At 37.4% G+C, this 13,237-nt stretch overlaps 1 protein-coding gene and 1 pseudogene across 1 annotated transcript; both read right to left on the reverse strand.

The window, feature by feature from the left end:
* Window positions 1-366: 366 nt before the first annotated feature.
* Window positions 367-3,258, reverse strand: LOC130734636 (2-alkenal reductase (NADP(+)-dependent)-like; annotated as a pseudogene).
* Window positions 3,259-3,520: 262 nt separating this feature from the next.
* LOC130734610 (2-alkenal reductase (NADP(+)-dependent)-like) lies at window positions 3,521-6,532 on the reverse strand. The gene is made up of 5 exons (XM_057587102.1): window positions 6,160-6,532; window positions 5,881-6,061; window positions 4,700-4,866; window positions 4,444-4,526; window positions 3,521-3,945 (listed from the first exon to the last, which is right to left on the reverse strand). The coding sequence occupies exons 1-5, from the start codon at window positions 6,316-6,318 to the stop codon at window positions 3,567-3,569; spliced, it is 969 nt and encodes a 322-aa protein (XP_057443085.1). The 5' UTR covers window positions 6,319-6,532; the 3' UTR covers window positions 3,521-3,566.
* Between the last annotated feature and the right edge of the window lie 6,705 nt (window positions 6,533-13,237).

Raw genomic sequence — 13,237 nt, forward strand, 5'->3', positions numbered from 1 at the left:
GACAAAAGCGAGCATCCAAACACATGGAATATGTTAATAATTTAGTGCATGTTTGGTTCCACATTTGGGAGTCCAAGAATCAATTTTCAGTGACTATGCTCACTTTTAGGTGCTTATATAGATTTTGACAATCAGCTTAGAGACTTGATTTCAATCCCAAAATCAATTATACGAATAAGATAGAGAGAATAGCTTCTGAGTAGGAAATAATCAATTGTGAGATTCCACAACTAGATTTCACATAATTACTCAACATAAATCACTTTTCCCTTAAAGTATCTAAAGATAAATCACTTTCAATTCACATTAACTCACTTTTATCATAATCAATTATAACAAAATCAATTCTATCCAAAATCAATTCTCACAAGCGTTCATCCAAACACGCACTCGGTGAGCTTCTTCCAAGAAACAAAAGAATCATTCATGTGCAACCCGAATTACTTGCTTACCAACATTCTTGCCAAGGAAAAGCCCAGCCAAAGCAGCTGGAGCACTTTCCAAGCCTTCATTCATGTCTTCAATATATACAATCTTTCCTTGCTTGTAATAACTTGAAACAAGCTCCAAAAACTGAGGGTATAAGTGCAAGTAATCATGTTGCAGAAAACCCTGCATTTTGATGCGCCTTATTATGAGATTGGATAAGTTGTATATTCCTTGGGGATTAGAAAGGCTGTTCTGAGACACCATTCCACAAACTGCAACCCTGCCATGAATCCTCATGTTAAGGAGTGCAGCATCAAGCATGTCGCCACCCACGTTGTTGAAGTAGATGTCGATGCCTTGCGGAAAATACCTGACAAATGAACCAGGGAAAATTATGTCTGAAGTTTAGGTTGTGGTCAAGGACGGAACTAGGAAAAAATGGATATGGGGGCGAAAAATTTAACACAAGTGTATGTTTGGAATCCTTATACAATTGATTATGAAGCCAAAATCAATTACAGGGAGAAGCTTCGATTAGTAGCTTCTAGCTTTTAGAATTGATTGAGGAAAAAGAATATGATCCAAACATGCAAATACTAAGCAAAATCAACAATGGCTAATTGAAGTAGGTAGTACAGAAATCTTGAGGGGGGCAAATACACCATTCTATTAAGGTTTTTTTTTTTCTTTTTGAGGGTGACTACCCCATTTTTGTTGCACCTTATTCTTTCCCTGGTTGTGGTGGTGATGAAGGATAATGAGTGGAAAGTTCTTCTATAAGGAACATTAGTTTTCTAACAAATTTTTTTCATCCCATAGACAATTGCTAATAGTTCAAAACTATATACTACAGTTGAGCTGTTACACACCTTTTTAGAGCTGCATCCAAGTTTGCTTCTTCCTTGTAGTTAAAAGCTTCATCAAATCCAAGCCTATTCTTTAGAAGGTCAACCTAAAACAACAGATTTAATGAACAAACTCAATTAGATACTGGTCCAAATATTTGTGTGCATCCATGTGTGTCTAATTTATCTACATTTCATCTATTTCATACATGAAGGAAAAAATAACTCTGGTTTTTCTTTTCTTGGCAATTATACAATTAATAATGTTTGTGGAATTGACATTTTCCTTGGAGCCAGCACTTCCAACTACATAGCACCCATGCAACTTAGCAAGTTGACCTACAAGCTGACCTACAGCACCTGATGCAGCAGATACAAACACATATTCTCCTTTGTTTGGGGTGCAGACTTCATAAAATCCTGCATAAGCAGTAAAACCTGGCATTCCTATAAATCAAAAGGAAAATGACAGGTTCATTAGTTATCAAAATGTGTCAACTATAACTGAATCACAAGAGTGGATTTCATACATAATCAGACGAAAGAAAAACACAAATCCAAAATGGCAAGAGGCTATTCAAGGTCTTAACAATGCTGCCATAAAATAATAAAGTTCAATCCATTTGTATCCTTTAGTTTTTTTTTAATCTAAGAAAATCTAAAATGGTAATGGCTTATTTTGCAAAAGAGTGGCTAAAATGTTCAGCTTGAGTGAATAACTTGATTGAAAGAAATCATGAACACTTCGACAAACTTAAAATCCGAACCTAGAGGCACTCAGAACTGCTGAATGCTGATCACCACAAATAATCCATTATTTGAAAAATTAACAGTTGAATTTAAAAGCAAACCAAATTAACATAATCAAGTGAAACTCGTAGGTGTTTAACTGGACGACAAAATTTCTCTCACTGTAATATTATTTCACCAGTATAGCAGTGAAACAGGAATAAGAAAATCAATCTTAAAGAGAAAAAAGAAACCAGTAGTAAAAGAAATCATAAACCTAACACCATAAAAACAGAAAACAAAGTCTGGCTCCATGAATCATATCTATGAAGCAACATACAGATAGATACATGTTTCTACATATTTGAAATGTGTATATGATGACAGAACATCAATACATGTTTACAGAAATTTTAAAAACTATAACATATAAAAACTCAAAATTTACATTTGAATGACGAAAGTCAAATTAATTTTTGTGAACATACAACAACAATAACCAAGACTTTTCCAACAGATGGGGTAGTCTAAGTAAATAAAATGATATCAAAATGCTATGTCATTACTAGGATCACAAATAACTAAATCTCTTTAAATGGTTTACTTTATAACTACTACATCTATTCAACTCTCTTTATCAGTCATTCTATGAGCATTCTCCATAAATGTCTAAACCACATAAAACAAGACTCTTAGTCTTATATGAATGAAGAGGAGTGGCATGATGCATACCAAGGAGACCAAGATGGTAGGAGAGAGGAATTTGATCATCAAGCTCAATTTTCCTCAACTGCTCTGTCTTATGGATGATGCTATATTCCTCCCAGCCAGTAAACCCAGAAATGAAATCACCAGCTTTGAAACTTGGATTATCTGACAGTATAACTTTGGACACACCAAATCCTTCAAGCGCCTTCATTCATCAGAATCAAAATGTATATATGCATGCTTTAATCAATCAAGCTCATAGTGAAAAAATAGGAAGATAGAGGTTTGGTAGTTAGGTAGTACCTGAGAAGGAACGAAGGGGGGAATGTAAGATCCATGGAAATCACGCATGACCACGCATGTAAGGGTCACAAGAGAGATATAGATTCTTGACGAGAATAGCTGATCCTGATTCAGAGGGAGGAAAGGTGAGGTGAATTTTGGAAACTTTGAGTTCCATGTCAGTTTCTTGTGGAATTGCATCGATGTAGCCTTTCAATATCACCTGCTTATTCTCCACTTCTTATTGTACTGATGCTGCTGCCATCTTGTGATGATGATCGATGCAGTGAGTGAGTGATGATGGTGAAGATGAAATTGAGAAGTGAACTGCGAAACTAGTTATGTGAGTTGAAGAAGAAGCTGTCAATTGTGAGATTCCATAACTAGATTTCACATTATTACTCAACATAAATTACTTTTCCCTTAAAGTATCTAAAGATAAATCACTTTCAATTCACGTTAACTCACTTTTATCATAATCAATTATAACAAAATCAATTCTATCCAAAATCAATTCTCACAAGCGTTCATCCAAACACGCACTCGGTGAGCTTCTTCCAAGAAACAAAAGAATCATTCATGTGCAACCCGAATTACTTGCTTACCAACATTCTTGCCAAGGAAAAGCCCAGCCAAAGCAGCTGGAGCACTTTCCAAGCCTTCATTCATGTCTTCAATATATACAATCTTTCCTTGCTTGTAATAACTTGAATCAAGCTCCAAAAACTGAGGGTATAAGTGCAAGTAATCATGTTGCAGAAAACCCTGCATTTTGATGCGCCTTATTATGAGATTGGATAAGTTGTATATTCCTTGGGGATTAGAAAGGCTGTTCTGAGACACCATTCCACAAACTGCAACCCTGCCATGAATCCTCATGTTAAGGAGTGCAGCATCAAGCATGTCGCCACCCACGTTGTTGAAGTTGATGTCGATGCCTTGCGGAAAATACCTGACAAATGAACCAGGGAAAATTATGTCTGAAGTTTAGGTTGTGGTCAAGGACGGAACTAGGAAAAAATGGATATGGGGGCGAAAAATTTAACACAAGTGTATGTTTGGAATCCTTATACAATTGATTATGAAGCCAAAATCAATTACAGGGAGAAGCTTCGATTAGTAGCTTCTAGCTTTTAGAATTGATTGAGGAAAAAGAATATGATCCAAACATGCAAATACTAAGCAAAATCAACAATGGCTAATTGAAGTAGGTAGTACAGAAATCTTGAGGGGGGCAAATACACCATTCTATTAAGGTTTTTTTTTTCTTTTTGAGGGTGACTACCCCATTTTTGTTGCACCTTATTCTTTCCCTGGTTGTGGTGGTGATGAAGGATAACGAGTGGAAAGTTCTTCTATAAGGAACATTAGTTTTCTAACAAATTTTTTTCATCCCATAGACAATTGCTAATAGTTCAAAACTATATACTACAGTTGAGCTGTTACACACCTTTTTAGAGCTGCATCCAAGTTTGCTTCTTCCTTGTAGTTAAAAGCTTCATCAAATCCAAGCCTATTCTTTAGAAGGTCAACCTAAAACAACAGATTTAATGAACAAACTCAATTAGATACTGGTCCAAATATTTGTGTGCATCCATGTGTGTCTAATTTATCTACATTTCATCTATTTCATACATGAAGGAAAAAATAACTCTGGTTTTTCTTTTCTTGGCAATTATACAATTAATAATGTTTGTGGAATTGACCTTTTCCTTGGAGCCAGCACTTCCAACTACATAGCACCCATGCAACTTAGCAAGTTGACCTACAAGCTGACCTACAGCACCTGATGCAGCAGATACAAACACATATTCTCCTTTGCTTGGGGTGCAGACTTCATAAAATCCTGCATAAGCAGTAAAACCTGGCATTCCTATAAATCAAAAGGAAAATGACAGGTTCATTAGTTATCAAAATGTGTCAACTATAACTGAATCACAAGAGTGGATTTCATACATAATCAGACGAAAGAAAAACACAAATCCAAAATGGCAAGAGGCTATTCAAGGTCTTAACAATGCTGCCATAAAATAATAAAGTTCAATCCATTTGTATCCTTCAGTTTTTTTTTAATCTAAGAAAATCTAAAATGGTAATGGCTTATTTTGCAAAAGAGTAGCTAAAATGTTCAGCTTGAGTGAATAACTTGATTGAAAGAAATCATGAACACTTCGACAAACTTAAAATCTGAACCTAGAGGCACTCAGAACTGCTGAATGCTGATCACCACAAATAATCCATTATTTGAAAAATTAACAGTTGAATTTAAAAGCAAACCAAATTAACATAATCAAGTGAAACTCGTAGGTGTTTAACTGGACGACAAAATTTCTCTCACTGTAATATTATTTCACCAGTATAGCAGTGAAACAGGAATAAGAAAATCAATCTTAAAGAGAAAAAAGAAACCAGTAGTAAAAGAAATCATAAACCTAACACCATAAAAACAGAAAACAAAGTCTGGCTCCATGAATCATATCTATGAAGCAACATACAGATAGATACATGTTTCTACATATTTGAAATGTGTATATGATGACAGAACATCAATACATGTTTACAGAAATTTTAAAAACTATAACATATAAAAACTCAAAATTTACATTTGAATGACGAAAGTCAAATTAATTTTTGTGAACATACAACAACAATAACCAAGACTTTTCCAACAGATGGGGTAGTCTAAGTAAATCAAATGATATCAAAATGCTATGTCATTACTAGGATCACAGATAACTAAATCTCTTTAAATGGTTTACTTTATAACTACTACATCTATTCAACTCTCTTTATCAGTCATTCTATGAGCATTCTCCATAAATGTCTAAACCACATAAAACAAGACTCTTAGTCTTATATGAATGAAGAGGAGTGGCATGATGCATACCAAGGAGACCAAGATGGTAGGAGAGAGGAATTTGATCATCAAGCTCAATTTTCCTCAACTGCTCTGTCTTATGGATGATGCTATATTCCTCCCAGCCAGTAAACCCAGAAATGAAATCACCAGCTTTGAAACTTGGATTATCTGACAGTATAACTTTGGACACACCAAATCCTTCAAGCGCCTTCATTCATCAGAATCAAAATGTATATATGCATGCTTTAATCAATCAAGCTCATAGTGAAAAAATAGGAAGATAGAGGTTTGGTAGTTAGGTAGTACCTGAGAAGGAACGAAGGGGGGAATGTAAGATCCATGGAAATCACGCATGCGACCACGCATGTAAGGGTCACAAGAGAGATATAGATTCTTGACGAGAATAGCTGATCCTGATTCAGAGGGAGGAAGGGTGAGGTGAATTTTGGAAACTTTGAGTTCCATGTCAGTTTCTTGTGGAATTGCATCGATGTAGCCTTTCAATATCACCTGCTTATTCTCCACTTCTTATTGTGCTGATGCTGCTGCCATCTTGTGATGATGATCGATGCAGTGAGTGAGTGATGATGGTGAAGATGAAATTGAGAAGTGAACTGCGAAACTAGTTATGTGAGTTGAAGAAGAAGCTGAAGCTAAAACAAAAACACGCCGCGAAGTGAAAAATTAAGCATGTGAGTTTGGAGTCATCGATCTTCTGCTTCTGTACAATACTACTGTAAACTTTTAGTTGTTGTGATTAATCAATGTAATGATAAGGTTCCACCACGAGTGCGTCGGTCAGCAAATTGCAATGGAGTAAGACAGCACATACCACTTTTACAATGGTCTACCGCATAACAACCCTTAATTTGAGCTGCCATTTAAGCAATTTCCAAAGCAAATATTGGTTTTACTAGAGTGCACACGACATGCTTTTAAGATAGAGGATAATGAAGCCTGGAAGTAAATATAAAATGGCATGCCTTGATATGTTATTTTATACCCTTTGATCAAAGCCTTCAATACATTCATTAACCAAATGATTTGTTTAGAACGTTGAGAATGCAGAATGACAATTAACTATCCGAAAGTAAAAATAAAAAAATTGAATTTTCTTTTTGAACCATTCTATTCAATACTTCTACATTTCATACACATACCATGATGGATAAAACCAGGCCATCGAATAAGAACAGGAGATTGATGGTTGGTGGTGCTACCTGCTTCTACTAATTGAAACAAAAGCATCTTTTCAAGGTAAAACAAACTTTCAACTAGATCTACAAAATAAATCATGCTTACAAATTCCTAAAGTAGTAATGGCCCAAAATTCAGTCATAGTGGACTTAGATTATGGACTGGGCGAGCCCCTAGAGGGGCAACGCCCAGTGTGTAGCCCGCCTAGAGGCGAAGGCTTGGCCTTATGTAAGACCCAAGTTTTTAAGCTTAGAATAAGTGGAAGAGATTTCCATTTACGATTAGGTTTGACGTATCGTGAAGGGAAAACCTGAACAAGAGTTTATCGAATGGAATAAATTTGTGAAGGAGAAAGTTCAGGAAAAGTCTAAGGATTGTATCAGAATCGATAAAAGGTATAGCACGATCGATTCGCTAAAACCTAGGACAAGAACCTTAGGATAAGACTATGTTCCACCCTTGGAACACTGTAGGAATTTAGTCCAAAAATCTTCAGTGAAATGTTAGATCTTCTCTTTTTCCATATATCACAATCGTTTCGAGGCGAAACTCTAGGATCTACGAACGTCCGATTCCAATCATCGGAAGTTTGCCGAAACCGAATCCCTGGTATTTCAAAACCCTAGAATTTCTCGACAATGAAGACTTTTTCTATTCAGAGCTTCAAATGAATATTCCACACGCGTACACCCATTTCTCTTGATGATTTCAATCTTTCTTCCGAAGGAAGTTTTCCATTCCGACATTCGATGCAAAAAGCAACTTATCGGGTAAAATAGTTTTATACCGACTATGCTTTAGTTGCCAAAAATACAAGGAGACCTCTTTATAGTTTTGGAACTCTTTTGCCAAAACATATCTATTAATTCATGGAGAATGAAGTCGGAAAAATCAGATTCGCGAAACTTTCATTTTCCCGCGAATTTCCAACCTTTATATATAGCAAAGAAAGGAAGAAAAACACAAATTCTCCTCCATTTTCTCTCCCAAAACCGCGGCCAAGAACAAGGAAGAAGGAAGAAGAGTTTTTCTTCATCGTTTGCTTGATCGTCGATCAATCAGTTGCTACTTCAAGGCTTCGAGGTATAGTCGCTAATCCTTACCTCTGATCGCTTTTTCCATAGCTTTTCTGTAGAGTTTTCTGAGCGGATAGTTTATGGGTTTTTGCAAAACTATCCTGAATCTTTCATTTCTGATTCTAAACCTCTTCCTTATGCGCCCAAGATCACTTCTGCCGGGTTAGATTTTCCGTTATGTCGCCGGAATTCCGCCGGAATCAATTTGAGCCTAAAATACCCATTTTTGGAGTTTTTGGTGTAAAGCTTCAACCTTTAGGCTGAAAACTATCGCCTTAGCTTAGTGCTAGTAGGATTAGTTGTCATAAACGTCGTTGGTGACGTCCCTGCAAAATTTTATTTTTGGGATTTCAGTTTTGAAAAATCCTAAGTTAAAAATCATGACCAAAATACCCCTGCGACAGTTTTTGATCCGATAATTTTTCCGAGTTCAGAATACCCTTAGTTACGGCTAATGATAGCATAGGAACCAAGTTTGATCGAAGAAAAATCGAGTCCCCTAATTACCTAAAGTGGCCGAGCCTATAGGGGGAGGAGGAGGAAAATTTCCTTTTCCGAAAACTTGTCCTTTCGCGCTAGATTATCGTACCCCGGAGTATGAACTACTTCGAGTAACCTTAGTAAGTAACGATAGCTTAGTTTTCGATAGATTCTGATAGTATTTCTGTGATTATGCTTTAAAGGAGCTTTTGAGGAATTTCCTGAGGAGCAACGCTTTGCTTGTGAGGAAGAGTTTGAAGATCATCCTGGAATAACTAAAGGTAAGGGCAACTTACCTTACTAGCTAATGCTTTAGGTGTCGATGAATTCGACTTGATTTATTGTTTTTGCACTTGTTTGTGTTTGACTGGTAAAATGTTTTCTGAGGCTTCGGCTGACAATGTAGATGATTCATCTACTTAATGTTTTTGAGATTGAATTACATGGTACGTGCTAAGTGGGTAATTTAGGATGTGTGATGCATGCTTTAAATGCTAAGTGCTATGTGGCTATTTTAGAATATGCTGAGATATGACATGTTTGTTGATTGTACTGAGTTAACTGTGCTTTGCACTGATATCTGAGATTCTGAGTAGTGAGAATAGCGGGCAGGTCATGCCGATTTTAATTTGAGAGTGTTGAGGAAGTTTGATAGGTCGAACGAGGATTCGGGCCTTGTATGGTTTTAGTGGATCGAGACATTCTCTGGAGTCATTTGGGATTAGGAGATCCCGAGAACGTATAAGAATTGCGATAAGACAAAAGTGGAAGCTATTTTACAAGGAAAATTCATAAGACCTTAAACAACCTCTAAATCTTTAAGTAATGATAATAATCTCGAGGGAAGCTTAGGATTAAAATCTTAGTTTTGGAAAACGAGAAGTGTCGTCGGATCCAAGTGTGGAGATATTGAGAAGTTTTGAGTACATTGATACTCTTGTGCTGTGGGAGCAGTTATGTCGTTGGGCTATCCGAGGGATAAGCCGGGAAATTGATAGTTTCCGAGTATGTCGATACTCTTTGCTCGCTGAGCAGTTTTTGACCATCGGATGGAGATGAGTCGGATGATTCGAGAAATCATCATGAGTTAAGTTTATATGCCTTCGGGTACAGTATATACCTTCGGGTACAATATATCTATATGCCTTCGGGTACAGTATATGCCTTCGGGTACAGTATATACCTTCGGGTACAGTATATCTATATGCCTTCGGGTACAGTATATGCCTTCGGGTACAGTATATACCTTCGGGTACAGTATATGCCTTCGGGTACAGTATATACCTTCGGGTACAGTATATCTATATACCTTCGGGTACACGGTACAGTATATGCCTTCGGGTACAGTATATACCTTCGGGTACAGTATATCTATATACCTTCGGGTACAGTATATACCTTCGGGTACAGTATATCTATATGCCTTCGGGTACAGTATATGCCTTCGGGTACAGTATATACCTTCGGGTACATTATATCTATATGCCTTCGGGTACAGTATATGCCTTCGGGTACAGTATATCTATATGCCTTCGGGTACAGTATATGCCTTCGGGTACAGTATATACCTTCGGGTACAGTATATCTATATACCTTCGGGTACAGTATATCTATATACCTTCGGGTACAGTATATGCCTTCGGGTACAGTATATGCCTTCAGGTACAGTATATGCCTTCGGGTACAGTATATCTATATACCTTCGGGTACAGTATATGCCTTCGGGTACAGTATATCTATATACCTTCGGGTACAGTATATCTTTATGCCTTCGGGTACAGTTTATGCCTTCGGGTACAGTTTATACCTTCGGGTACAGTTTATACCTTCGGGTAATTCGGACATCGACGGGGGATATGATCGACCGTGAGGTTAGGATCGACCTGCTGATTGTCGGGCATGGCGGAGGGAAAAGTCGACCCGCAGGGTTAGGACTGATCCGGCTATGTCAAGGTTGTAAGTGACACTCGAGGGTTATGGTCGACACAATGCCAGTGTTAGGACCGACTCGATCGTGCCCAACCTACTTCCAGAACTGTCGAGATTGACGTTGCATTGACGTTTCATGCACTCTAATTATATCGTTATGTGTTTTGATGAGTAGATGTTGATAAATATCGTATGTGCTTTGATGATTGAATTGTACTAGAGATTTGATAACATGCTATGTTTAAACCTTAGGGTAGACAATGCAGAACTTATATGTATATATACAACATATATATATACCCCTTATACTTTATCTGTTGTCTTGTATTCTCCATGCTATATTCCGTAAGTTGACCCTTGCACGTGCTACCTGTGTTTGGGGGGCTATGTATGCCCTTTTTGTCAGATATCGTCGGAGGATTCTTTCGTGATTCTTCGTCGTTCGGGGAAGACCCGGAGCGAATTGACTACTACTAAGCCTTTGACGTGGACCCGGACTTCATGCATGACCAGATGAGAGTCGATGATGGGAGTATGGGGGATGGGGGTTTAGAGTTTACTAGGGTTGGGTGTTAGTGTCAAAGCTCTGACTTATTCTTATTTTGAGGGCTTGTGTTGCTGACACTTGACCTATCCTTGTTGGGATTGTACATTTTGCCTACGGGCGTTACACTTTTCTTTCCGTCACTGGAGGTTACTCGTGACGAGGTTGCTACCTACAGCGGGGGCTGTTTATATATTGTATATTAGTTTTATTGCCTTTCGCATTTGGTTTTATTTAATTCAGTCTTGTCTTAGTTATTATCGGAAAAAAAATATTTACGTTTTTCCGCATTAAGTTTTATTTTGGTTACTAAAGTGACGCCACCGAAATCGGGGTGTTACATTGTGGTATCAGAGCTTGTCGAGTCTTTCGGGAGTCTTTGGGGAATAGGTCTTCTGTGCTAGGTTGTGCGACTCTGCAAAGAGTGAAAATTGATTGTCTGCAAGCGATTTTTCGCTTAGAATTGATTGAAGTTATTGCTTAATCATATTGTATAGCATGCTAGATGCTATCTTATGATGAGTACTAACTGTTTGATTGACTTAACAGAACCTAGATGTTATCCTAGGAATGAATTAGTTGTCCCACTATCATTGTCTTTTGGACTGCAACCGAATAAGATGATATGTCTGTTGAGACGCCGTCGGTCAACATTGGGACTAGAAGAGTGAAACAATCGAAGGGAAAGCAGAGTGCTTTAGTAAGAGTTATTTGGAACAAAGACACAGACGGTGCCATATGGGAGTTAGAGGAAAAGATCAAGAACAATATTCAGAACTTTTACTGACCTTCTCGAAACTTTCTTTTTGGAGGGTAGTAATGTAAGACCCAAGTTTTTAAGCTTAGAATAAGTGGAAGAGATTTCCATTTACGATTAGGTTTGACGTATCGTGAAGGGAAAACCTGAACAAGAGTTTATCGAATGGAATAAATTTGTGAAGGAGAAAGTTCAGGAAAAGTCTAAGGATTGTATCAGAATCGATAAAAGGTATAGCACGATCGATTCGCTAAAACCTAGGACAAGAACCTTAGGATAAGACTATGTTCCACCCTTGGAACACTGTAGGAATTTAGTCCAAAAATCTTCAGAGAAATGTTAGAACTTCTCTTTTTCCATATATCACAATCGTTTCGAGGCGAAACTCTAGGATCTCCGAACGTCCGATTCCAATCATCGGAAGTTTGCCGAAACCGAATCCCTGGTATTTCAAAACCCTAGAATTTCTCGACAATGAAGACTTTTTCTATTCAGAGCTTCAAATGAATATTCCACACGCGTACACCCATTTCTCTTGATGATTTCAATCTTTCTTCCGAAGGAAGTTTTCCATTCCGACATTCGATGCAAAAAGCAACTTATCGGGTAAAATAGTTTTATACCGACTATGCTTTAGTTGCCAAAAATACAAGGAGACCTCTTTATAGTTTTGGAACTCTTTTTCCAAAACATATCTATTAATTCATTGAGAATGAAGTCGGAAAAATCAGATTCGCGAAACTTTCATTTTCCCGCGAATTTCCAACCTTTATATATAGCAAAGAAAGGAAGAAAAACACAAATTCTCCTCCATTTTCTCTCCCAAAACCGCGGCCAAGAACAAGGAAGAAGGAAGAAGAGTTTTTCTTCATCGTTTGCTTGATCGTCGATCAATCAGTTGCTACTTCAAGGCTTCGAGGTATAGTCGCTAATCCTTACCTCTGATCGCTTTTTCCATAGCTTTTCTGTAGAGTTTTCTGAGCGGATAGTTTATGGGTTTTTGCAAAACTATCCTGAATCTTTCATTTCTGATTCTAAACCTCTTCCTTATGCGCCCAAGATCACTTCTGCCGGGTTAGATTTTCCGTTATGTCGCCGGAATTCCGCCGGAATCAATTTGAGCCTAAAATACCCATTTTTGGAGTTTTTGGTGTAAAGCTTCAACCTTTAGGCTGAAAACTATCGCCTTAGCTTAGTGCTAGTAGGATTAGTTGTCATAAACGTCGTTGGTGACGTCCCTGCAAAATTTTATTTTTGGGATTTCAGTTTTGAAAAATCCTAAGTTAAAAATCATGACCAAAATACCCCTGCGACAGTTTTTGATCCGATAATTTTTCCGAGTTCAGAATACCCTTAGTTACGGCTAATGATAGCATAGGAACCAAGTTTGATCGAAGAAAA

The sequence above is a fragment of the Lotus japonicus genome, chromosome 1, assembly GCF_012489685.1.
Source record: "Lotus japonicus ecotype B-129 chromosome 1, LjGifu_v1.2".
Lineage (NCBI taxonomy): Eukaryota > Viridiplantae > Streptophyta > Magnoliopsida > Fabales > Fabaceae > Lotus > Lotus japonicus.

What these genes read in the sequence shown, in the direction of transcription:
- LOC130734610 (XM_057587102.1), bottom strand. Translation starts at nt 6,318, where the DNA reads ATGGAACTCAAAGTTTCCAAAATTCACCTCACCCTTCCTCCCTCTGAA. An exon ending in CCCCCTTCGTTCCTTCTCAG is followed by an intron (nt 6,062 to 6,159) that starts GTACTACCTAAC and finishes TGATGAATGAAG; the next exon opens with GCGCTTGAAGGATTTGGTGT. An exon ending in CTACCATCTTGGTCTCCTTG is followed by an intron (nt 4,867 to 5,880) that starts GTATGCATCATG and finishes TTTGATTTATAG; the next exon opens with GAATGCCAGGTTTTACTGCT.